Genomic DNA, 25,597 nt, shown 5'->3' with positions numbered 1-25,597 from the left:
TATTAGCTTAATATGTAGTTATGTCATTTAGAATTTAGATTTAGGATAAATTTAGCAATTTCTTTGTAGAAATAAAGATTGAATTTGCTAAATAATGTTGTTTTATTTTGTTATTTCTGGTGTTTTGAGTTAGCATATTAGCTAAATATTTAGTTTAGACATTTAGGATATATTTAGCCATTTTTATTTGGAAACAATTTGCTAAAAATTGTGTTTTATGTTGTTATTTCTTGTTGTTTGAATTAGCATATTCGCTAAATGTTTTGTTTACACATTTAAGATATATTTAGCCATTTTTATTTATAAACTAAGATTAAATATGCTAATTTTTTTGTCTATTTTGTTATTTTAGTTTTTTTAAATTAGCATAATAGCAAAATATCTTGTTGACACATTTACCATATATTTAGCAATTCTTATTTATAAACTAAGTTTGAAGTTGCTAAATATTGTTGTTTGAATTAGCATATCAGCTAAATATTGTATAGACACATTTAAGATATATTTAGCCATTTTAATTTGGAAAAAAAGCTTGAATTTGCTATTTTTTGTTTACTTTGTTATTTCTGGTTGTTTTAATTAGCATATTAGCTAAATATTGTATTGACACATTTAAAATATATTTAGCCATTTTTATTTAGAAACAACGATTGAAGTTGTTAAAAATGTTTGTTTTATTTTTATTTTTTGGGGGGTTGTTTGAATTAGCATATTAGCTAAATATTTTATTGACACATTTAAAAAAATTAGCCATTTTTATTAAGAAAAAACGATTGAATATGCTATTTTTTGTTTATTTTGTTATTTCTGTTTTTTTTAATTAGCCTATTAGCTAAACATTTTATTGACACATTTAAGATATATTTAGCCATTTTTATTTTGAAACAAAGTTGAATTTGCTATTTTTTTTGGTTTATTTTGTTAATTCTGGTTGTTTTAATTAGCACATCAGCTAAATATTTTATTGACACATTTAAAATACATTTAACCATTTTTATTTAAAAACAAAAATGCTAAATATAGTTATAAAAATTCCCCAAAAAATTACCTCTAAAATTCCCACCTCATTTCCCAACACTATATAGCACTAAACAACCCCCCCCCCCCTCCCCTCATTTAAACCCAGCACAACTTCACCCCCAAACGGCGCCACACACCTGCAACGTCATCCCCCATTTACCACACCACCAAATTATCATTTAATACTCATTCTGATCCCGAGTATAAAAAAAACAACCAAAAAAACAAAAACAAATGAAAAGTATCCAAAACAATGGATGGGAAGTCTGCGCACGTTTTTCTCCGCGTCACTAGTATTTACCTTTCAGGACTCCTTCATTTGGATAACAAAGAGATAAAACACTTTTTGGGGGTCTTAGTGGGACACTCGACGACGAGGGTGGGGGGGTGCAATACACCCTTATCCCCTTGTGTATTGATTACCGGTAATAAAAAGGGTCCGATTAATCAAGTTTCCAATTAAAATCTTGACAGCAATGCGAACACCGCTATGGACTTTCCTGGTGAGTAAGGACTTTGATTGCCCCCCCACAACCCTTGTAAAGACCACCCCCACTCCACCCCTTCACCCCCCCCCCCCCCCCCCCTTCCCGCGTACATTAGCGAGGCAGATAAAAAAAAAACATTTCACCCAAAGCCGTGGAGTGATGCACAAGTCTAGGAGGGAGGGATTGGATCTCGGCCTAAATATCCAGCAGGTTTTTTACGGAGTTGCCGGGGGGGTGGGCGATCTAGAGGGTGGGGGGCCGGCTTGTTGGATGCCATGTTCTTGAAAGATGAGGCAGCCGTGTGCGAATGTTGCAGAACGCCGGTAGAGGTAAGAAGCTGTTTGAGGTCATTCTGCTGAGTCATGTGCTGACTGGATATTGAGGGGTGGGAGGGGGTTAAAAGGGGGGGTGGGGGTATTGACATTTTTTTGTGTTGGGGGTGGGGGGGGGTTGTTAGAGACCACGCGTGGTAAAAAATTTCAAATTGTTTGAATGATTCGGTGACTTGGAAATTGGGTATTTTGAATGTGACCTGGTGGGGGGATTTGGGGGGGGGGGGGGTCGTGCAGGGTGGGGGAGGGTTTTTTTGATGATTAATGATTAGGATTATTGTTGGATTTAAAAAAAAATCAAAAAAAAACTTACTATGGTGATAAATTTAGTTAAAAAGTGTTTGAATGAATGACTTAATTATTTCATTCAATGTTAAATATGTCACAGGTGTTGACGATGTAATTAAATCATTTCAAAATGGGATGAGTAATCGAGTACAAACTGGATGGGGGGGGGGTCGTGCAGGGTAGGGGAGGGGGTTTTGATGATTATTGATTAGGGTTATTGTTGGATTTGATAAAAAAATAAAAAAACGTATTGTGGTGTTAAGTTTAGTTAAAAAGTGTTTGAATGACTGACTTGATTATTTCATTGAATGTTAAATATGTCACAGGTGTTGATGATGTAATTAATTCATTTCAAAATGGGATGAGTAAACGAGTACTAACTGGCTTTAAATTGATGTTTTAAATAGTTTTGGTTTGACGTTGAGTTGAAATATTGGCATGGAAAGTCAGTTTTTTGTGGTAGTCTGAAAGTCTTGAGAAAATCCGGGGGTGCCGGAGTACCTCAAGGGTAATTCTTGAGCCCTTTATAAAAAAATGACCAATCCAGGCTGCTTTTCTGGGTTAATTTGTATTAAAACCATCCATTTGGGATTAAAAAAAGATGGCCACCCTGTCCGAATTTACGTCTGGGTGGCGTGCAAATCCCCCGCCACGACGCCGGGTCCGCACATTCTCACGTAGGCAGCCGCGCGCGGGGGTGCAGAGGTCAAAGTTAATCCTCACAGTGGCGTCACACGCTTGTGTTTGCAAAGGAGGCTAATGATTTGCACTGTCGGGCCATGGGTGTCAAACCAATTCCAGTAAGGGTCAAGCGGCATTTCATTGGACCCGCCCCCTTGATTGCTCAGGGGGGGAAGACACACCCACTTGACCTTTGTGGAATTAGTTTGACAGAGCAGCAGTATATGTACAATGAATTCATCATTCATTAAGAATAACTCTTAAGTGTCATGCTACGCTAATATAGCTGACCCAGTTTCCAACACTGTGTAGAGTTAGCAAATATAACTATAATATTGTAATTTAACATGTATAAAACAAATTAAGATATCAAATTTAGTTTTTTTCCATCCTAAAAATGCTTCAAGTGTCATGTTTAGCATTTTTAACACTGCTAGCTTAGCATATGACAGAGAATGTTCACATAAAAACAATTAGCATGCTAGCAGACTGCTCAAGTGTCATGTTTAGCATTTTTAACACTGCTAGCTTAGCATATGACAGAGAATGTTCACATAAAAACAATTAGCATGCTAGCAAACTGCTAAAATCTAAAAAAATAACTAGGATTCATAAGCTTTTCTACCTTTCTGGTGCTACGCTAGCTAGCATATGTTGGCAGATTGATAGCAACAGAATAGAAAGGCTATTGATAGCATGCTAGTAGAGAATAGCAGACAATTTAGCATTGAATTGCATTAATAAGTATTTTCTCATAGTTTGAATGGGTGTTAGCATGTAGCATGTGATCAGTTAGCATTTCAAAGTCATTTGTCATTGGTTTTATTTCATAGCATCTTTAAATTGATGCTAATGCTAGTTAGTGCTGTGTATTTTAATGTGTAATTTAATACATGTAACAAAGAATGAATAAATTATTAGAAGAAGAAAGTTTACAGGATTAAAACCAAATTATAAGAATAATGTTCAATTATAATGAATATAATAAATCACACATTTTAACTTTAAAGTTGCCTCAAACTTTTGCATTCATTTGTCAAATAACTGTTGACTCCAAAAATTGATTTTAGTGAAAATATTTCAGGTTATCAAGTGCAACATTTGGCATTTTTTTGAAAAATAAATATTTTAATAAGATTGATCAAATGCTATTTTGATTTTAAAAGCTAAATTAGCAAGAATATATATATATATATATATATATATATATATATATATATATATATATATATATATATATATATATATATATATATATATATATATATATATATATATATATATATATATGATGAGTATGATAATACTTTAGTCCTTTTTTTCTGTTTATGTTTCATATGTACTGTTAACGGATGCACTTTTTTATATGTATCGTATCTTGTGCTGACCCGGCCCATCTGTCAAATTTTTAAAGTCAATGTGGCCCGCGGTCCAAAAAGTTTCCCCAACCCTGGTATAGCTGCTTTGCAAAAATAAAATTTAAAAAGAATGGTAGAGATACATATGATTAATTACAGGCTACGGTGATTGGTTATTCATCTGGGAATCCATTCCTAGCATCACTTCCTGTTTAGTGACCCAAAACCAACAGGAATTGACCCGCAAATGCCCCAAGATCAACAAGAAAATGACCCCAAAATCAACAAATGACTACCACAGGTGTCCAATCCATTTAAAGTGGGAGGGTTAGCAGTAAATAACACACTTCGATTTCTAGTGAGGTTTTCTTGGAAATTGGTTATTGTTATTACATCATCATTAAAAGGAATCTTGTAAAAAAATATGAGAATTTTGACTTCTGTTTGAAGTTGCCTTCAAGAACCTCTGGAGTTTTGGGAAAAGATTAAAATTTAAAAATAAACTTTGAGGCAATCGGTACTGCCAGTTCGTAAAACCTGCGTCTGATGATCCAGTGAACCGTCCCGCCTTGCGTCACACTCGCGCTGTAGTGAAAGAGTGTATTCAGGGCGCCGTGCCCACATGACAACACAACAATAGACCTGCTCACTTATACCATGCACCCCCGGCGAACCGGTTTCAGATTAACATCAATTTAGTTGAATTCAGCCGACCTCCTTATCAAATAGACCCAGACGGGGTTATCAGGACCAACATGGGTTCATCAGGACCAATACTGATTCTTAGTACTGAGTTGAGGCCATATTAAATGCAGTAAATGTGTAAAAAATGGTGTAATATCATACAAATATACAGTCATACCTAGACTGTATATTTGTATGATTTTTACTCCATTTTTTATACTTTTACTGCATTTAATATGGCCTCAACTCTTGTATGACATGAACTGGTTCCAGAACTTTTTTCATAACTTGAAAATTTTGTAAGTAGAAGTGTACTTTATACAGGGTGACCCAAAAAGATGCGTACCCATGAAAATGTATATTTTGACTTTGATTAAAAAGCTATTTATTTCAAATTACAACCACACAATATTCAGTTTATGTAAGACCATTCACCAGAGTTTCAGCTATTTCTGTCAATTTTTAGTCAATTTATGGATTTCCCAAGATGTGTTCCAAATGTCCACCATTCCGTTGCAAGCAAACCTCTTTCAGGATGGCTCCTATTTGGCAGTTTTCAGTTCCTCAATTGTTTGAGACATTCGTGAAAAAATGGATTTTTTATCAAATAAAATATGGGTACGCATCTTTTTGGGTCACCCTGTATGTAAATTCTCTTATTCGTTTCACGGTCCTCACACAACTACCAACTAAACCCTTTAAAATTGGTTTAAATTTTGTATGAAAAGATGTGAGAAACATAAAAAAATGAGATAAAATTATAAAGAAATGATTTGTAAATGTCTTAAAATAAATAATTGCAAATAATTGAAAATTATGTAAGTAGAGGTGTACTTTATATGTAAATTCTCTCATTTGTTTCAATGCCCTCACACAACTACCAACTAATAAACATCCAATTTTGTATGAAATATGTGAGAAACATATAAATTACAGAAAATTATAAAGAAATTCTTTATTCAAATAAATAATTGCAAATAATTGAAAATTATGTAAGTAGAGGTGTACTTTATATGTAAATTCTCTTATTTGTTTCACGGTCCTCACACAACTACCAACTAATAAACATCCAATTTTGTATGAAATATGTGAGAAACATATAAATTACAGAAAATTATAAATAAGTTATTTATTCAAATAATTAATGGCAAATGATTGAAAATTATGTAAGTAGAGGTGTACTTTATATGTAAATTCTCGTATTTATTCGTTTCACGGTCCTCACACAATTACCAACTAAACCCTTTAAAATTGGTTTAAATTTTGTATGAAAAGATGTGAGAAACATGAAAATGAGAGAAAATTCTAAGGAAATTATTTATTAAAATAAATAATTGCAAATAATTGAACATTTTGTAAGTAGAGGTCTACTTCACATGTAAATTCTCTAACTCGTTCCATGGTCCTCACACAACTACCAACTAAACCCTTGAACATTAGTTCCAATTTTGTATGAAAAGATGTGAGAAACCAAAAAATTAGAGAAAATTATGAAGAAATGATTTATTAAAATAAATAATTGCAAATGATTGAACATTCTGTAAGTAGAGGTGTACTTTATATGTAAACTCTCTCAATCATTTCAAGGTCCTCACACAACCACCAACTTAACCCTTTAAAATTGGTTCCAATTTTGTGTGAAAACAATATATGAGAAACATAAAAAATAGAATTATGAGGAAATGATTTATTAATGTCTTAAAATAAATAATTGGAAATAATTGAAAATTATGTAAGTAGAGGTGTACTTTAAATTTAAACTCTCTCAATAATTTCAAGATCCTCACACAACTACCAACAAAACACTTTAAAATTGGTCAAAGTGTCCCAATTTTGTATGAAAGATGTGAGGAAACATAAAAATGAGAGAAAAATATCAGGAAATCATTTATTAATATCATAAAATTAATAACAAGCATTAAATTGTTCCTTCCGCAGCCGTTATAATGGGAAATGTGATACCCGAGTTTGCTTGCTAGATGGCGACAAAAGCCCATTCTACCATGACTGAAAGCAGTCTACTTTGTAGTACATTTTAGACTTTTATGTGTGCCCTATAAGTGTGTGTTTGCATTGCATTTGTATGGCTTTTAATCGCTTATTAATGGGAATTCCAATCATTAATAAGGGGACCATTTAGCCCAGCTGGACATGTATGTAAAAGAGAATCTTAAAACATGGATAGTGGTTGTTGTGAGACAGCCAATCAGAGCCCGGTAGAGGCTAGCGATGTTCTAAAGTGAGAATCAATGCATCCGTGACAATATTTTCAAAATAAAATAACAGATAAGGAAATGCATTTACTTTTGGGGGGGATTTTGTAACTTGGAAATTTTGCGGGAAGTCGGATTTTAGCATTTTGGCTCCACCCGATGGTGCAGTGGATAATTTGACTGATTTGGGTGCAGGCAGCGTGGGTTCGATTCCCACTCTGGTGTAATTGTAAATGTGAATGGTTGTCTGTCTCTGTACGTGGTCTAGGATTGACGGGTAACCATTTTCGGGTGTTGTCTGCATTCTGACCAGAGTCAGCTGGGGTAGGTTCCAGCACCCCCGACGAGCATAATTGGTCGAAAATGAATGCGTATCAATGACAACTCGTCGAAACACTAAATATGATCCATGAATCCTGAGACGTGCTTTTTAGCCCCTCCCTTTGCTCACCTAAGGCTCAGGTGCAGCTGCCCCGTCAACACCCATCAAGCTCCGCCCCTGTACATGAAAACACTAAAGATATACCTTCTGTTGTCACATTCTATTTGTTTTTCTATGTTATTTGTCTGACTTAAATCAGTGTAGAAACAATAATACACTATATATCATTTTTTGGGGTAAAATTAGCATATTAATTAGCCAAAAAATACATATTAAAATTAACTGGAGTATAAGTCGCATTTTGGGGAAATTTTATTTGAGAAAATCCAGAAAAAATAGGGGACGTCAATAAATACAATATAATAATAATAAAAATATATAATAACATAATGTCTTCCCACAAAATACAGTATTTCCTGGACTATAAGTCACACTTTTTTGCTTAGTTTGGCTTGCGACTGAAAACCATTTTTTTGTCTATGGTTATCCCCAAAACTGGTCCCTATATATATTTCTGTTCAAATAAACAAATTAGCTGGGATAGGCTCAAACACCCCCCCCCCCCTTGTCCGTTTTGAGTTTAAGCGGTTTCCAAAATGAATGAATTAAAATACCATTGTGTTGAGCACTAGCTTTTAAATATCAGCTGTTCTTTGCAGACGATAAAGAATATACGCAAACATTTTGCACAAGTGGCAAAAATGCCGAATTGGCCTGAATATAAGACGATTTTTTTTGCATTGAAATAAAACTGCAAAAGAGTCGATCGTTTTAAATACGTGCAATTGACATTATACGCATTTACAAGGCTAGATGGCGCCAGATATCTGTAAAGCGAATATGGTTATTGTAATTTTGTTGTAAATGAGTTGATTTAAAAGTCATTGATTTACAAATGTATTTTAGTTTCCATATTTAAATGTTTACACGACGTGTCAAAGTGGCGGCCCGGGGGCCAAATATGGCCCGCCGCCTCATTTTGTGTGGCCCGGGAAAGTAAATCATGAGTGACGACTTTCTGTTTGAGGATCAAATTAAAATGAAGAGTATAGATGTATATTAAATTTCCTGATTTTCCCTCTTTTAAATTAATAATTGTAATATTTTAATCATTTTTTCTGTGTTTTTAGTTAAAAATGATTTAGTAAAAATCTAAAAATATATATAAAAAAGGCTAAAATAAACATTGTTTCAGATATATAAAAAACTAAATATTCAGGGCTTTTAATCCAGTTCTTTTAATCCATTTATAAAAAAAATCTACATATTATATCTAAAATAGTCTAGCCCAGTTTACATAAAAGCGGCCCGCGAACCAACCCATGTTAAGGTTTGATAGACATTTTTTGTATGATTTAAATGAGGCAGAATAACATACTTTTACCCTCCAATTGATTGTAAGAATATTTTTTTCAGATGTACTGTCATTATTTCGTGGCTAAAAATTAAATTACCGTATTTTAACGACTATAAGGCGCACTTAAAAGTCTGAAATTTTTTCCAAAATAGACAGTGCGCCTTATAATCCAGTGCGCCTTATATATGAAAAAAACTGAAAACCAAAAACGAAAAACCACCACTGTCGGATATTAAAAAAACACAAACGCCTGAACTGAAACAATCCTGTTAAATATGCAGATGCCATCTAAGTTGACAACATCTTATATCATCATGTAGCTCCTCCCCTACTGCAAGATTTTTATACAAAAAAATCCAAAACATCAACAATGGCTGGCTCTAGAGGTGACTGTAAAGTAGTGAGTGCTTCATACCTGCAAGTCAATAGCAATTACTAACGTATTTTTACGACTATAAGCCGCACTTCAAAGTCTTAAATTTTCTCCAAAATAGACAGTGCGCCTTATAATATAGTGTGCCTTATAATACAGTGCGCCTCATAATACAGTGCGCCTCATAATACAGTGCACCTTATAATACAGTGCGCCTTATAATACAGTGCGCCTCATAATACAGTGCACCTTATAATACAGTGCGCCTTATAATACAGTGCACCTTATAATACAGTGCGCCTTATAATACAGTGTGCCTTATAATACAGTGCGCCTTATAATACAGTGCACCTTATAATACAGTGCGCCTTATAATACAGTGCGCCTTATATATGGAAAAAATGTCATTCATTGAAGGTGCACCTTATAATGCGGTGCGCCTTATAGTCGTGAAAATACGATAGATGTTTAATAAGCCTTTTTTCAAACCTGGGTCTTGAAAAAGTCGTCTTATATTCAAACCAATGGGATACTTGCTTTCAGGACTACTTGCCTTGCTGTTGATGGTGTTGGAGTGGACCTGCCCAAGCCTTCCATCCCCTCTGAGGCCCATCTGTGACCTGAGGGTCCTGAACCATTTCATCAAGGAAGCACAAGACGCCAACGACGCCATGTCCAAGTCATGCCGGGACGGATGTACCCTGTCCCAGTCCGTCAGCGTCCCCCAAACCAGAGTCGACGTCACCTGGGAGAGCAAAAATGTAAGGTTGACACCCCAATATTCCCGGTTCTGGTCCCGTTACATACCTGGTGATGGTTTTGGGTACACTTTTTGGAATTCAGGACTTGGAGAAAGCCCAGGAAGTCCAAGGTGGCTTGGGACTTCTTCAAAACGCCCTGAGTTTGCTGCGGAGTTCGGTCACCAACGTGGCGTTGCACAGTCACGTTGACAACCTGGTGAGGAGCGTCCCCAGCATCAACGCCGTGGTACACCGGCTGAACATTCCGGTGAGTTGGGGGACGCCCCTCGGACTTGTTTGACGTCTGGTTTTTGGGAAAGGTCGCCCCAAGCTGGTTTGATGGGGATGCGATGGAAAAATTGTGGTTTTGAAAATGGGTCGGGGGGTAATTGATATGAAGTGGCTTTTAGTTTTAGTGTTTTCAAAATAAGAGCTAATGTGTATGGGGTGTTGTTTGTTTCAAATCTGGTGGGAATATTTTAGAGTGATGTTTTGGAGCATATTTATGACAATATTTGCATATTCCATAAATGTCAGTGGTAAATTCAAATGATATTTCTAACCCCAATATCGAAATCCTAAACATGAATCAAAATCCTAAACTTGAATCGAAATCCTATACTTGAATGAAAAACTTTAAACTTGAATGGAAATCCCAAACATGAATCGAAATCTTAAACTTGAATCGAAAACCTAAACATGAATCAAAATCCTAAACGTGAATCAAAATCCTAAACGTGAATCGAAATCCTAAACGTGAATCAAAATCCTAAACGTGAATCAAAATTCTAGACGTAAATCCAAATCTAAACGTGGATCGAAAACATAAACCTGAATTGAAATCCGAAATGTGAATCAGAATCCTAAATTAAAATCAATATCCAAAATTGAAATCCTATATCAAAATCCTGAATCAAAATCCTGAATCAAAATCCTGAATCCAAATCCTGAATCAAAATCCTAAATCAAAATCCTAAATCAAAATCCTAAATCAAAATCCTAAATCAAAATCCTAAATCAAAATCCTAAATCAAAATCCTAAATCAAAATCCTAAATCAAAATCCTAAATCAAAATCCTAAATCAAAATCCTAAATCAAAATCCTAAATCAAAATCCTAAATCAAAATCCTAAATCAAAATCCTAAATCAAAATCCTAAATCAAAATCCTAAATCAAAATCCTAAATCAAAATCCTAAATCAAAATCCTAAATCAAAATCCTAAATCAAAATCCTAAATCAAAATCCTAAATCAAAATCCTAAATCAAAATCCTAAATCAAAATCCTAAATCAAAATCCTAAATCAAAATCCTAAATCAAAATCCTAAATCAAAATCCTAAATCAAAATCCTAAATCAAAATCCTAAATCAAAATCCTAAATCAAAATCCTAAATCAAAATCCTAAATCAAAATCCTAAATCAAAATCCTAAATCAAAATCCTAAATCAAAATCCTAAATCAAAATCCTAAATCAAAACCCTAAATCAAAATCCTAATCTGAAATCATCATCCGAAATCCAAATCCTAACTCAGAATCCTTAATGAGAATCAAAAATCTCTCAACTAAATATTCAGCTAATATGCAAAATCAAATGACCCTTACCCAGAAATAACAAAATAAAAGCCTGATGGAGGATTTAGACTTAACATTTAAAATTATGATTTAAATTTTTGGTTTTCATTTAAACATTTAGATTTAGAGTTAATATTTAACATTTAAAATTAGGATTAGCATTCACGGTTTAGATTTAACATTTGAAATTTCCCACATGTGATTTAGAAATAAATATCACCGAACCCCCAAAAAAGACAATTTAGGGTTGTTTTTAATTTCAATTTTTGAGACACTTTCCGTAATCGGGGTTTGTTCTTATTTGTGCTCATTTTGGACAAACGCCTGCTTTGTGGGAAAAAGTTGGACAGGGCTCTTTTTAACTTCAGCGTGACTACGCCCCAGGGGACCAACAAAACGTGGTCCGTACGAGGAAAGCACCAAACACAGGACTGGGTCTACGTCAGGGACCCCAGCTGGCCCTAGAAAATCCTTCAAAATCCCCCCCCCACACACACATGGTCCAACATTTCCAATAAAGGTCTTTTCCCACATGATAGAATTGTTAAACACATGTTAGTACATGTATTTTTAACAGCAGCAGGAAAAATCTCCCCCTAGTGTTAGATAAAAAAATGGCAGTTGGAGCGTAGGTCAATTGTTGAGATGGAGCTGTGGTAGTAGTAGTGGTTTGTGTTAGAGGTCTGCTAGATGGAACTGTAATAATAGTAGTAGTGGTGAGTTATTGATTCGCAAGATAGAGTTATAGTGGTAGGGAGTTGTATTATACATTAATTAGATGGACCTGTAGTAGTGGCAGTAGTAGTAGTAGTAGTAGTAGTATTAGTTTGAGTCATAGATCCACAAGATGGAGCTGTAGTAGTAGTAGTAGTTGGAGTTATAGCACAAGATGGAGCTGTAGTAGTAGTAATAGTAGTATGAGTTATAGCACAAGATGGAGCTGTAGTAGTAGTAATAGTAGTAGTAGTAGTAGTTTGAGTTATAGCACAAGATGGAGCTGTAGTAGTAGTAATAGTAGTAGTTTGAGTTATAGCACAAGATGGAGCTGTAGTAGTAGTAATAGTAGTATGAATTATAGCACAAGATGGAGCTGTAGTAGTAGTAGTAATAGTAGTAGTAGTAGTAGTTTGAGTTATAGCAAAAGATGGAGCTGTAGTAGTAGTAGTAGTAGTAGTTTGAGTTATAGCAAAAGATGGAGCTGTAGTAGTAGTAATAGTACTAGTTTGAGTTATAGCACAAGATGGAGCTGTAGTAGTAGTAATAGTAGTGTAGGGTTGTAATATACATCAACTAGATGGAGGTGTTGTAGTAGTAGTAGTAGTAGTAGTAATGGAAGTCATAAGTAGTTATTGAGTCATACATGAAATAGATGGACATGTAGTAGTAGTGGTGGTTTGTGTTATAGGTCCACTTAATGGAGCTCTAGTAGTAATAGTAGTAATAGTAGAAGTGGTTTGTATTGTAGATCATTTAAATGACCTGTAGCAGCAATAGTGGTTTGAGTGATAGATTCACAATATGGAGCTGTAGTAGTAGTAGTAGTAGTAGTAGGTTGTATTAGAAATCAAAAAGATCAACCGGTAGTAGCAGTAGGTTGTATTAGACATCAACTAGATCAACCGGTAGTAATAGCAGTAGGCTGTATTAGACATCTACTAGATCAACTGGTAGTAGTAGTAGTAGTAATTTGTATTAGACATCAACTAGATCAACCGGAAGTAGTAGTAGTAGGTTGTATTAGACATCAACTTGATCAACCGGTAGTAGTAGTAGTAAGTTGTATTAGACATTAACTAGATCAACCGGTAGTAGTAGTAGTAGGTTGTTTTAGACCAACTATATCAACCAGTAGTAGTAGTAGGTTGTATTAGACCAAATAGATCAAGCAGTAGTAATAGTAGGTTGTATCAGACCAAATAGATCAAGCGGTAGTAGTAGTAGGCTGTATTAGACCAACTAGATCAACCGGTAGTAGTAGTAGGCTATATTAGACCAACCAGATCAACCGGTAGTGGTATTGGTAGTAGTAGTTTATGTTATAGATCCACTAGACCAGGGATGGACAAACCAGTCCTTGAGGGCCGCTGAGGTTGCAGGTTCTGTTCCAACTGATCCAACACAAATCTACTACGTGTTATAGAGCCACTTGGACCCATTTCCTATCTACTGTGTCATCCAATCATACCTGTCTCCATCCTTTAGGAAGCCCCGCCCCCAGACGGCACAACAGGCCCGGAAAGCACATGGCAGGCGTCCACAGCGGCCGATCTGCTCCAGGTGCACATCAACTTTTTGCGAGGCAAAGTGCGCCTCCTTCTCACAGACGCACCGGCCTGCCAGCAAGACGTCAGCTGATTGGCCCAATTTTACCCACTCCGGCACAAAGCCACGCCTATTCTTTTTTTTTTTTTTTTACGATGTTCAGCGAATGCACCTTGAAAAAATGCTCTCCTGGATGAAAACTGACCAAATTAATGCTGAAAAAAAAAGCAAAATGAGGTCTTTTGACTCGGCGGCCATTTTGCCTATTTTTGTAAACGTTGTGGAATCGCTATTTATATGGATTTTCTACTTTTTCGCTTTTGTTTTTGTGAATGTTCCTGGTTTGACTGAAATGAATTCGGAGGATGTGGGAATTCGGAAAAAGTGCTCCGTCACCACCATATCAACCCGACTAACAATCCAAACAAAAACATCCTGGGAACGAACGCGGGTGAACGGGAAAAGCCATCTGTCCGGAATCGACTTCATTCCAACCAAAAACGGAGTCTCAACTATTCCGATATTTCTTCCTTGTTTTCCTCACTTTATTTGCACATGATCTCCTTTTTCCTGTTTTCACATTAAGAGTCCAATCACTGTATAAGTTACTATTTAAATACAAAACATTATTCTTGGATAAATAAATTATAAAAACAAGCAGTTTTTTTTGTTATTTCTTTTTGCAATCAGCACGGCACAAGCAAAACTGATGACTATAAAAATATTTTATACCAAAAACAAGCAAAAATATGGTTCAAAATAAAAAAATAAATATATATATACACATATATAATTTTATATATATGTACACACTATGATTATATATAAATCCATAATTGCCCCGGCCTGCCAACCTGTGTGTGGCTCCATTTTTTTTAACTAGGTCTATAATGTCTTCTGTGTCTGTCTTGCTAATGCAACCAAGGAAATGTCACAAATAAATTCTAACCTAATCAACACATAACATGAAATAAAACTTAGATCAAGATGTTTTACACTGATTTTATTTGCAGTTCTTAGACAAGCTTTTTACTGGCAAATATTTGGGTATGTTTAGAAGGGGTGGGGTGTAAAAAAATGAAATCATAACAGCAAAAACATCCAAGATGTGAAAAAACACGACAAAAAATGTATATTTTGGAACACGACAAAAAATGTATATTTTGGAGTTTATAAAGCGGCGCTAGGTCAAAAAGATGGCAACATTTTTTCTAATTTAGCGACAGTGTTTAAAAACTGGTGTAAAAATGTATTATGATGATATTCAGATCTACAATTTACATTGAAATCCATGATTTATATCTAATATTTAGCTAGCATTTACATATACAATTTACACTGATATTTAGGATATATATTAAGGGTTTGAATTTCACATTTAGATTCAGCACTTATTTAGAAATACTGAAATTGCTAAATATTGAAAATCTCCCAAAAATTTCACAACGGGTTTGAAACACATGGTGGCGCTAAACTACAAAAACAATCAAATGTTGCCATCCTTTTCAAGCCCGTGAAAACGGAAGTTTTTCCGTTTACGGTCATTGCCTGTTGGGGTAAAAAACCTTAATGTGGATAGCCGAGTTATTGCGCGTGCGCGTTAGAGGCTCTGCGGCTTCATCGGGGTCTTCCGGCTCTAGGTCGTCTACCAGCTCCACTGTGGAGGTGTTAGCAGCTAGCTGCAGCGCCCCCTGGCTGCTAGCCTGGAGTTGCAAGGCGATGTTGATGGCCCGGTTGATAGCCAGGCCCAAGCCATGTACGAAGATCTCCCGGTGACCTCCGCCGTCCAACAGCTTCTGGCAGCGGGCAAGCTGAGCCCGGAAGTCCGTTTTCATATTGACGTAGACGTCATTTCGCCTTTTAGGAAGTTTCCGGGGCAGTCGCTTCCGGAGAGTGTACTCCACCGGGTCGATGTCGACAGTACCGGGAGCGCCGTCGGTAGACGGCACGGACCCGAATGTAGCTGTGGCTGAGGCCGACGACATGCCACGTTTTCGGGGTTCGGTCATGTCCCCACGAAGTACTGCATTGGGACGGAAATATATTCCAATAAGGCCCAATGTAAACATTACACGCGACACATAACACCACAAGACGTCGACGAAAAGCGTATTAAGGAACCCGAAAATGACCATGATGCGTTTTTTTGCATCCCGATAAACAGTTTTAAACAAACCCGAGCGCGAATTCTTACCTGCTGTGGATAATTCGAGGATAAATTATCTTTTTTTTTGGTCGTAGCTTAGCACATTAGCATTCTCAGAGAGACGCTCCGGGTTGAAGGGGTGACCCGGAAATTGAAGCGTAACACCGGAAATGGATAAAATAGTGACGTCACGTTTTAAAGGAGAAGTTCACAATAAATATGATCTCAAATAACGTTAAATATTAAAACAGTACACAATTCATCTCAAATTTTAAAGTATAATCTTGTAATATATATTCAATTTATCAGAAGTTTAAGGAAATTACACATACATTTGCTGTGAATGGAAATTAGTTAATAGATATCTGATATACATTTATTTACGAAATACTTTTGTAAAAAATGTTCTCCGTTGCCTTTAAAAATAACACTGACATCTATTTATGTTGACTACTTAATTATTTATCGCTTATTATTTATATATATTTTTATTGATTACTTATCTGCTCGTTTGTTTGTTATTATTTGTGCACTTCCTTATAATAAACACCACCAATTTCGTTATACGCAGCTGTGTATAATGACAAAAAGGCATTTGATATAGATTTATTTTTATAAACAAAAGACGCATCGCGCCTCCTAGTGGTCAACTATTTTCAAAACAAGTCTTTTTTCAAAACCGCCTGTTTTCAATTAAATATTTATCTCTTCATCAGCTTTATTTAATGAACAGTTACATGTATATAACATTTATTTTCTTGCTTTATTCATATAGTTGGTCGAAGGTCTAATTTGTTCCGCCACTGGTCTGTTCATCTTTTTTTTTGGAAGATATGTACACAATTAATTATTGGATTTATATATTTTTGAATATTAGCTTCAACAAAGACTCCAGGTGTGAATTCTGGCTATGAATGTCTTTAATGTTTCCCAGATCAGGATCACAGCATACAGTTGATAACTTGTAAAATAAACAAATATCATCACCTCAATTATAATTTCCCTCCATTTTTTAGCACCTTTTTCACCAAGAAGAATTTTCTTCATCTAAAATATGTTTTTGGTAAGAAAAATAAAACAACTAAGAAGAAAAAAAAGACAACAGGTGCAACTTTGCATTGAAGCTAAGCTAAGCTATTGTGTGCTTTCATGCAGGCCCATTGCCTGATAGTAGTATAATGGGGGCGGAGCTTATGAAATAGATGTATTGGTCAATAAATGTACTTTGTTTTGTTAAATAATCCTACAGCGTGTGATTGAAACGTGAATTTTTATTTCTGAGGCAGTTGGGAAGTGATTTTTCCTGCCTAAAAATTGTGTTTTTACAGTTCTGTGCTTTGAGTTGCCCATGGTAATGGGACTTATTTTGAATAAAATTAGTATTGTGTAGTTTAAAATATGCAAGAAGACTACCCCTATTATGAGGATAATACATGTAACAGTTTGAGGCTTTTTCGTGGGTGTGTGTGAGGCATCTTGGTATCAAAGCCCTCAAGTTGAAGCCAAATGATTGGCTTTATGTACACACACGGTTTACATGTAAAGGGAGCTAATTCAGGGCCTCGCCACACAAAGGCGGAGTCTATTCACCGCTTATAGTGGGGTGTTAATCGAAGAAATGCAAGGCTGTCGATGGCTGAAAATCGACACGAATGAAGCACATAGTTAAGGACCCCTGACCTTCTCTAATAATTGAAATACTATGCAAATCACACATTTGTTAGAACTAAGATAACAAACACAATGTTTGCAATTGACTGTCAACCAAATTAGGTTCTACTCCCTCTAATGCCCATTGTTGGCTAGAATAATATATATACACATATACACACATGTATATGTATGAATATATATATATATATATATATATATATATATATATATATATATATATATATATATATATATATATATATATATATATATATATATATATATATATATATATATATATATATATATATATATATATATATATATATATATATATATATATATATATATATATATATATATATATATATATATATATATATATACACATACATATATACATACACATACATATATACATATGCATATATACATGTACATATATATATATATATATATATATATACACACATACATATATACATACACATACATATATACATATGCATATATACATGTACATATATACATAAACATATATAAATATACATATATACATATACATATATATGTATACATATATACGTATACATATATACATATACATATTTACATATACATATATACATACCTATACATATTTACATATACACATACCTATACATACGTATACATACATATATACATACCTATACATACATATATACATACCTATACATACATATATACATACATATACATACATATACATACATATACATACATATACATACATATATACATACATATACATACATATATACATACATATACATACCTATACATACATATATGCATATATACACATATATGCATATATCTACACATATATGTATTTATAGATGCATATATCCACATGTATTTATAGATGCATATATCCACATGTATTTATAGATGCATATATACACATGTATTTATAGATGCAAATATACACATGTATTTATAGATGCATATATACACATATGTATTTATAGATGCATATATACACATATATGTATGTATAGATGCATATAAAACACATATAGGTATTTATAGATGCATATATACACATATATGTATTTATAGATGCATATATACACATATATACATATTTATAAACATATATACATATAAATATATATACATACATATATACATATATATAAACATATATACATATAAATATATATACATACATATATACATATAAATATATATACATACATATATACATATATATAAACATATATAAATATATATACATACATATATATAAACATATATATACATATAAATACATATATACATACATATGCATACATATATACACGCACACATACATATACATACATACACATACGCATATATGAATTTAAACTTATATATTATGATATAAAGTTTGTTTAATGATACATTTCCGCTACAGTGACTCTGTGCTACATTTGTTGGATCAGGAAAAGACGAAACAAAAGCTTCCCTTTCATGCAAACTGCACCTGTTGTCATCGGCCATTACAAATTTGGAGTATCTTTCATTCACTCCCCCCAAAAAACAAAACAAAAAAAACTATCAACAAACTTAATATTTACAAATATCTTACCAGTCTTATGTTTACAGTTCAAAATGTACACTTGATTCTTTTGCATTATTGTGTGTGTGTGTCGTTTTTCCAGTCCCGTCACCCAAAAGTTTATAAAATAGAGAAGAAGAAGAACAGCCCAGGTGTTGTGGTTACGCTAATCGAAATCCTCGACCCCCCCCCCCCCCCCCCAGAAGCCCCCCCCTCCCCACGACCAAAACAAGGATTACAAAAGCATGGATCAGAATTCCAGAAGACGGAATAGCAAATGTTTCATCTTGACAAACATAGAAGATACAAAGCAAGCCATGCCTTAAAATGTCATCTTAACCATCATCCATCCAAAAGGTCAAAAGGTTATGACCTCCATGACCTTTTTGCCAGTTTACGCCCCGCCCCCCCCAAAACACAGGTTGCATTTTTATTTTTTTTACGAAAAAGCCAACGGACTCGACAAGGACTTGAAAGCAAAGCAAGCATCTGAAAAAAGATACCCTTTCAAAGTGAGTCGTGGCTGGTTGGATCATTTTAAAAAACGAACTGGGATATCTGAGGTGTGGAGAAGCAGGAATTTTCCAGGTGAAATATATTAAAATTACACCACAAAGTTTAAATTTAGTGTAACGTAAGATTAAAACTTATTTTTAAATGTGTATTGTCATCTAAGTTCATTTAAGTTCAATTTAAAGTCAATGTTATGTTATGAGTGCATCCATCGGGTCTCTCTTTGGTTCTTTCTCTACCATCTGTCCTGAATAATATCACATTTTAGTATTGAATATCATAACCATTAGATAGTTTATTGTTATTTTTTGAGTAGGTGGTAAATTTGAACCAATAAAAAGATGTTTTTCCCTTATGATATCCTGTTCTATGGCATTTTTATAAAGGGTATTTGGTTTTCTGTGTCTGTATTCTCAACCTCTTGCTACTGTGAGTGAAATTTCCCGAATACGAGATGAATAAAGTTATCCAATCCATTTGAGATACGAGTAAATTTACAGACAAGCTCGGGCCCGGAAAGCATTTAGCTTGTATCTCAGGGAATTACTGTATAGTGGTGCCTCGACATACGAGTGCCCCAACATACGAGCAATTTGAGATACGAATAAGAATTTGAGCAAACATTTATCTTGAGATACAAGTAAAATTTTGAGCAAACATTTATCTTGAGATACGAGTAAATTTACATACGAGCTCGGCCCCGGAACGCATTTAGCTTGTATCTCAAGGTATTACTGTATAGTGGTACCTCGATATACGAGTGCCCCAACATACGAGCAATTTGAGATATGAGTAAAATTTCGAGCAAACATTTATCTTGGGATACGAGTAAATTTACATACGAGCTCGGCCCCGGAACGCATTAAGCTCGTATCTCAGGGTATTACTGTACAGTGGTACCTCTACATACGAGCAATTTGAAATACGAGTAAAATTTTGAGCAAACATTTATCTTGAGATACGAGTAAATTTACATACGAGCTCGGCCCCTGAACGCATTAAGCTCGTATCTCAAAGTATTACTGTACAGTTGTGCCTCGACATACGAGTGCCACAACATACGAGCAGTTTGAGATACGAGTAAAATTTCGAGCAAACATTTATCTTGAGATACGAGTAAATTTACATACGAACTCGGGCCCGGAACCCATTTAGCTCGTATCTCAAGGTATTGCTGTACAGTGCTACCTCGACATACGAGTGCCCCAACATACGAGCAATTTCAGATATGAGTAACATTTTGAGCAAATATTTATCTTGAGACACGAGTAAATTTACATACGAGCTCGGCCCCGGAACCCATTAAGCTCGTATCTCAAGGTATTACTGTACAGTGGTACCTCGACATACGAGTGGCCTGACATACGAGCAATTTGAAATACGAGTAAAATTTTAGTCAAACATTTATCTTGAGATACAAGTAAATTTACTTACGAGCTCGGTCCCGGAACCCATTAAGCTAGTATCTCAAGGTATTACTGTACAGTGGTACCTTGACATACGAGTGCCCCAACATATGAGCAATTTGAGATAGGAGTAAAATTTCGAGCAAACATTTATCTTGAGATACGAGTACATTTACATACGAGTTAGACCCCGGAACACATTTAGCTCGTATCTGAAGGTATTACGGTACAGTGGTACCTCGACATACGAGTGCCCCAACATATGAGCAATTTCAGATATGAGTAAAATTTTGAGCAAATATTTATCTTGAGATACGAGACAAATTTTGATATACGAGCAGACAGTGGACGCGAGACGATGCTCATAAGAACATCATGAGCATGGTCTTTCTGGTCGCAACTCCCTCATGTAATACTTTCTATGACCAATGGGCGGAGCATTGCGTTTTTCAGTTTTTTTCCATTTGTCAGTGCAGAATGGCGGAGCTTGTTCGCTAATACGAGAGGAGTATATGCTACTTCTCGTTGGTAAGTGGTCGTGCGTTATCCTATCGTGAGGACATTTGTGTGCATCATTTTCAGACTATTTTAAAGGGAAGACAAAAGCAAACAACCCTCGATAGGTTGCATCTGAAAGTCAGGATGGAGGCGGGGCTAATACAGCCAACCCGGGAGAAGAAAGCTATCAAAATGTAAAACAAAATTAGAAATAAATTTAGTGTTAGGTTAGATTAAATTTATTTTTGAGTGTATCTGCATCATAATCCAAGTTCATTAAAATTTGTTTATGTTATGTTACGAGCATGTTGCCTTGCAAAAAGTATAATTTTAGTTCTATTAAACACATTTTAGCAGTATTAAACCACTAGTTATTTGTGACTTTATTAATAGATGGCAAATTAGAACAAATAAAACATTTTTTTTCCAATCCAATATCCTGTTTTTGGTGTTTTTTCAGAGGGTTCTAACAAATTAATGTATTTTTAATTCATTTCTATGGGAAACGTTCATTGGAGTTACGAGAAAATTGACATACGAGCTCAGTCCTGGAACCCATTAGGCTTGTATCTCAAGGTCTACTTGAAGCAAACATGGGTGTACCAGTTTTTAAAATAAAAATATGAGTCACAAGCACAGTTTTGGTATCTTGTGAAGTTGACGTTAACGTTTACTGACGCACTTTTGTCCATTTTTTTTGGGGTGAGGAAATCTAGGGACAAAAGGGCCGCCTCTCCTCTTATGAGCCTTTGAAAAGAATTCATGCATAGATCCCCCTTTTGTAAAAGACCCAATGATAAACTTTCTCCTTTGTACACATATACAACTATATATATTTTTTTTATATAGAATTATACTTTCTCTATATCTATATCGTCAACAAAGCAAAATGCAATTACAAAAACAACAACGAAACAAACGAGACAAGCCGTGAATCGAAACAAAAGCACAATCAAGGGCCACTTTTGGCACTTTTTGTCATGAGAACACATTTGTTAGCGGACAATAAATACTCCGTTTTTGCCCTTGGCGGGATCGCAAATACTAACTTGGCACCAAAAAATGCTGGTTGGACGGAAGCATGATGTATACCGTATATTCCGGACTATAAGTCGCACTTTTTTTTTCATCGTTAGGCTGGCTACTCAGCTGCGACGAGTATTTTTGTGTCTCTGACCATGACAGCTTGTTTTATTTTGGCTAAAGTTTTCTTTAAAAAAATATGATGAAAAAATTGCTCCTGTGATTGGCTGGCTACCCGTAGCTTGCCGGGATAGGCTCCGGCACCACCCGCGAGCCGTGTGAGGATAATCGGGAAGGAAAATGAATGAATAATAATGTCTTCAGACCAATAATACTTGAGTATTTTGATTTTTTTTCTGTTGTTTCGTCTTATACTCGGGTACGACTTTTAGCCTGAAAATGGCGGTATTTTTTTCTGTAGCTTTAAGAGACAGATGTCCAAACGAGAATGACATCAGGGAGTGAAACAAGGTGGCACTGTCTACGAAAAAAAAAGCGAGAAAAGGTCTTTTCCGTGATTGGCTGCTTGGAAAAACATCCTGATATTATTATTTTTCTTGGAAAATCGTTATTTTTCTCCCGAAGTTCCGACTCCACACACATGAGGGCGCTAAGTGGCGCAATCTGGTGGGGGTGAAGAGTCACTACACCATCCAGAGGTTCCTCCTGGAAGTTTTTTTTCGTTTTTAGAAGCACAGCCAGCCTTTGGCGGTCCTTGGGGGTGCCGTTACTATACTCGAGTGGTAGAGTGGGGGTGGGGTAGAGTGTTGTTGTGGCCCGTGGCGGGGAAGGTGTTAAATGCGTGGAGGGGCTGCATGCTCGTTATGGTGCTGGGGATCATGGTGATGGTGTTAGGGGTCATCAGGGGTACGTCATCCGGCGCCCGGCGTAGTGCCAACGTGTAGTCCGGCGGGCAGGCGGGTCGCAGGATGTCATGTGGCCGTAACGGTTCCATGTCGTGATGGGGGTCATGCTCGGAGTGCTTCATTTGCAGGGACATAATCTCCTCCTCCTGACTATGAGCTAGATCGTTAGCGGGACCACCCCGTTGGGGGGAGAGACGGTGGCGTCGCATCTCGTGGCGCTTATCGCGTTTGTAGTAGAGGGCGGCGAAGGCTAGGATATTGAGGAAGAGGAGGGAAGCTCCCACCGCCACCGTCACGCTCAATTCCGTGGAGTAGTCGCGGGTATCGCCCGGGAAGAGGACGCGAGGCGGGCGTTCCGAGCCGTCAGGTTCGGGGTCGTAGGAAAAGGTTGGGTATGGGCGGTGGGTGGTACGGGAACCTGTAGTTCTGGTTCTGGGGGTACCAGGGCCGGGGCCGGGGCCGGGGGGTGAGCGAGTGGTGGTTGAGAAGAACTCGTCGTGGATGTTGTGGAGGTGGGGGACCAACTCCAGCCAGAAGGCTACTTTGTTAGCTCGGTAGTTGTCCCTGACTCGAGGTTTTAAGCCAATGTGGAGGTATTGCTTGTCCTTGGAGTTGAACTTGGTCCAGATGACTTCTTCAAATCGGTTGGGCTTGGTGTGGATGAATTTCGTGTCTTGGGGGACTGGTAAGTTGGGATCCCTATCCGGAAACATAGTAGGTCAAATTACTGTATTTATTTGTGTATAAGATGCCCTGTGTATAAGCTAGACTGTTCAAATTGCCTTAAAAATGTTGTATTTTGTATTTTTTTGCGTATAAGCAGCCCCTGATTCACTAATCTTACTCAAACTATTGTCTTTACTCGCATATAAGCTGCGCTGTTTAAAAGCCAGACTGTAAAAATTGCCTTAAAATCGTTGAATTTTGCATTTTCTTGCGTATAAGCAGCCCCTGATTCACTAATCTTACTCAAACTATTGTCTTTAGTCGCATATAATCACTCCATGTATAAGCCGGACTGTGAAAATGGCCTTAAAATCGTTGAATTTTGCATTTTCTCGCGTATAAACCGCCCCGGATTCTCAAATTATACTCAAACTACTGTTTTTACTCGCATATAAATCGTGCCATGTATAAGCCGGACGGCTAAAATTGGCTCAAAATCGTTGAATTTTGCAATTTCTCGCATTTAAGTCGCCCCTGATTCACAAATTTCACTCAAACTACTGTTTTTACTTGCATATCAGCCGCGCCGTTTATAAGATGGACCGTTAAAATGCCTTTAAAATTGTTGAATTTGGCATTTTCTCGCATATAAGTCGCCCCTGATTCACAAATTTTACTCAAACTATTGTCTTTACTCGCATATAAGCCGCGCTGTTTAAAAGCCAGACTGTTAAAATTGCCTTAAAATCGTTGAATCTTGCAATTTCTCGCATATAAGCCATCTCTGATTCTCAAATTTTACTCAAACTACTGTTTATACTCGCATATAAGCCGCACTGTGTATAAGCCGTACTGTTAAAATTGCCTTAAAAAAGTTGAATCTTGCATTTTCTCGCGTATAGGCCGCCCCTGATTCACAAATTTTACTCAAACTACTGTTTTTACTACTGTTAAAATTGCCTTAAAATCGTTCAATTTTGCAATTTCTCCCATATAAGTCGCCCCTGATTCACAAATTTTACTCAAACTACTGTATTTACCCGCATATAAGCCATCCCGTGTATAAGCCGGACTGTTAAAATTGGCTTAAAATCTTAGAATGTTGCAATTTCTCGCATATAAGTCACCCCTCATCCACATTCTAAGATTCATGGTTTTAAGAGGGGAATGTAAGTGTTACTTTAAAGGGCAAATCTTAAGAAAAACATGATATTTTTGAGATACTATATGAATCAAAAGCACATTTTTAGGGTCAATAAGTTAATCATTCATCCAGTAATGGTTTTCTTACTGCAAAACACAAAATAACGAACTAACAGTAAACGTTACTTTGCTGACATCTACTGGTGAAAACGAGTATAGCCCTTGATTCAGTCATCTTTATTTTTAGTTACAAATACGGCTTATATGCAAGAGAATACGGTACTACTGGTTTGTTAATAGAGTTGTACCAATACTTACAAATGCTACTACATACAAAATTTCA

The 25,597-nt window shown here is 35.8% G+C and overlaps 3 protein-coding genes across 5 annotated transcripts in view; 1 reads left to right on the top strand and 2 right to left on the bottom strand.

Moving 5' to 3' along the window:
• The first annotated feature begins 1,495 nt into the window (after positions 1–1,495).
• epoa (erythropoietin a) lies at positions 1,496–14,527 on the top strand. Of its 2 annotated transcripts, none has more exons than XM_077742600.1 (4): positions 1,496–1,523; positions 9,720–9,937; positions 10,020–10,184; positions 13,693–14,527. In XM_077742600.1, the coding sequence occupies exons 1-4, from the start codon at positions 1,511–1,513 to the stop codon at positions 13,843–13,845; spliced, it is 549 nt and encodes a 182-aa protein (XP_077598726.1). In that variant the 5' UTR covers positions 1,496–1,510; the 3' UTR covers positions 13,846–14,527. The 2 variants fall into 2 exon arrangements, with proteins under 2 accessions (XP_077598726.1, XP_077598725.1); XM_077742599.1 differs by lacking the exon at positions 1,496–1,523 and adding an exon at positions 1,757–1,837 and having other exon boundaries at positions 13,693–14,522.
• A 439-nt stretch (positions 14,528–14,966) lies between these two features.
• Positions 14,967–16,096, bottom strand: pop7 (POP7 homolog, ribonuclease P/MRP subunit). Its single transcript, XM_077742601.1, has 2 exons — positions 15,947–16,096; positions 14,967–15,775 (listed from the first exon to the last, which is right to left on the bottom strand). The coding sequence occupies exon 2, from the start codon at positions 15,759–15,761 to the stop codon at positions 15,294–15,296; it is 468 nt and encodes a 155-aa protein (XP_077598727.1). The 5' UTR covers positions 15,762–15,775; positions 15,947–16,096; the 3' UTR covers positions 14,967–15,293.
• A 5,720-nt stretch (positions 16,097–21,816) lies between these two features.
• Positions 21,817–25,597, bottom strand: part of nlgn2a (neuroligin 2a) — an 89,702-nt gene continuing 85,921 nt past the window's right edge. For both annotated transcript variants that reach the window (XM_077742176.1, XM_077742177.1), the window contains one exon: positions 21,817–24,144. In XM_077742176.1, coding sequence (XP_077598302.1) covers positions 23,310–24,144 — 835 coding nt within the window. In that variant the 3' untranslated portion in view covers positions 21,817–23,309. The remainder of the gene's footprint in view (positions 24,145–25,597) is intronic.

This window comes from Stigmatopora nigra, chromosome 20 (genome assembly GCF_051989575.1).
Source record: "Stigmatopora nigra isolate UIUO_SnigA chromosome 20, RoL_Snig_1.1, whole genome shotgun sequence".
NCBI classification, from domain to species: Eukaryota; Metazoa; Chordata; class Actinopteri; order Syngnathiformes; family Syngnathidae; genus Stigmatopora; species Stigmatopora nigra.
The sequence above is the reverse complement of the archived record's forward strand: the minus strand, read 5'-3'. Positions and strand labels throughout refer to the sequence as shown.

Excerpts from the sequence above, each read along its gene's own strand:
- pop7 (XM_077742601.1), bottom strand. The coding sequence starts at position 15,761 with ATGACCGAACCCCGAAAACGTGGCATGTCGTCGGCCTCAGCCACAGCT.
- epoa (XM_077742599.1), top strand. The coding sequence starts at position 1,816 with ATGTTGCAGAACGCCGGTAGAG. Across the intron at positions 9,938-10,019 it reads TCACCTGGGAGAGCAAAAAT|GACTTGGAGAAAGCCCAGGA; the intron begins GTAAGGTTGACA and ends TTTGGAATTCAG. Across the intron at positions 10,185-13,692 it reads TACACCGGCTGAACATTCCG|GAAGCCCCGCCCCCAGACGG; the intron begins GTGAGTTGGGGG and ends TCCATCCTTTAG.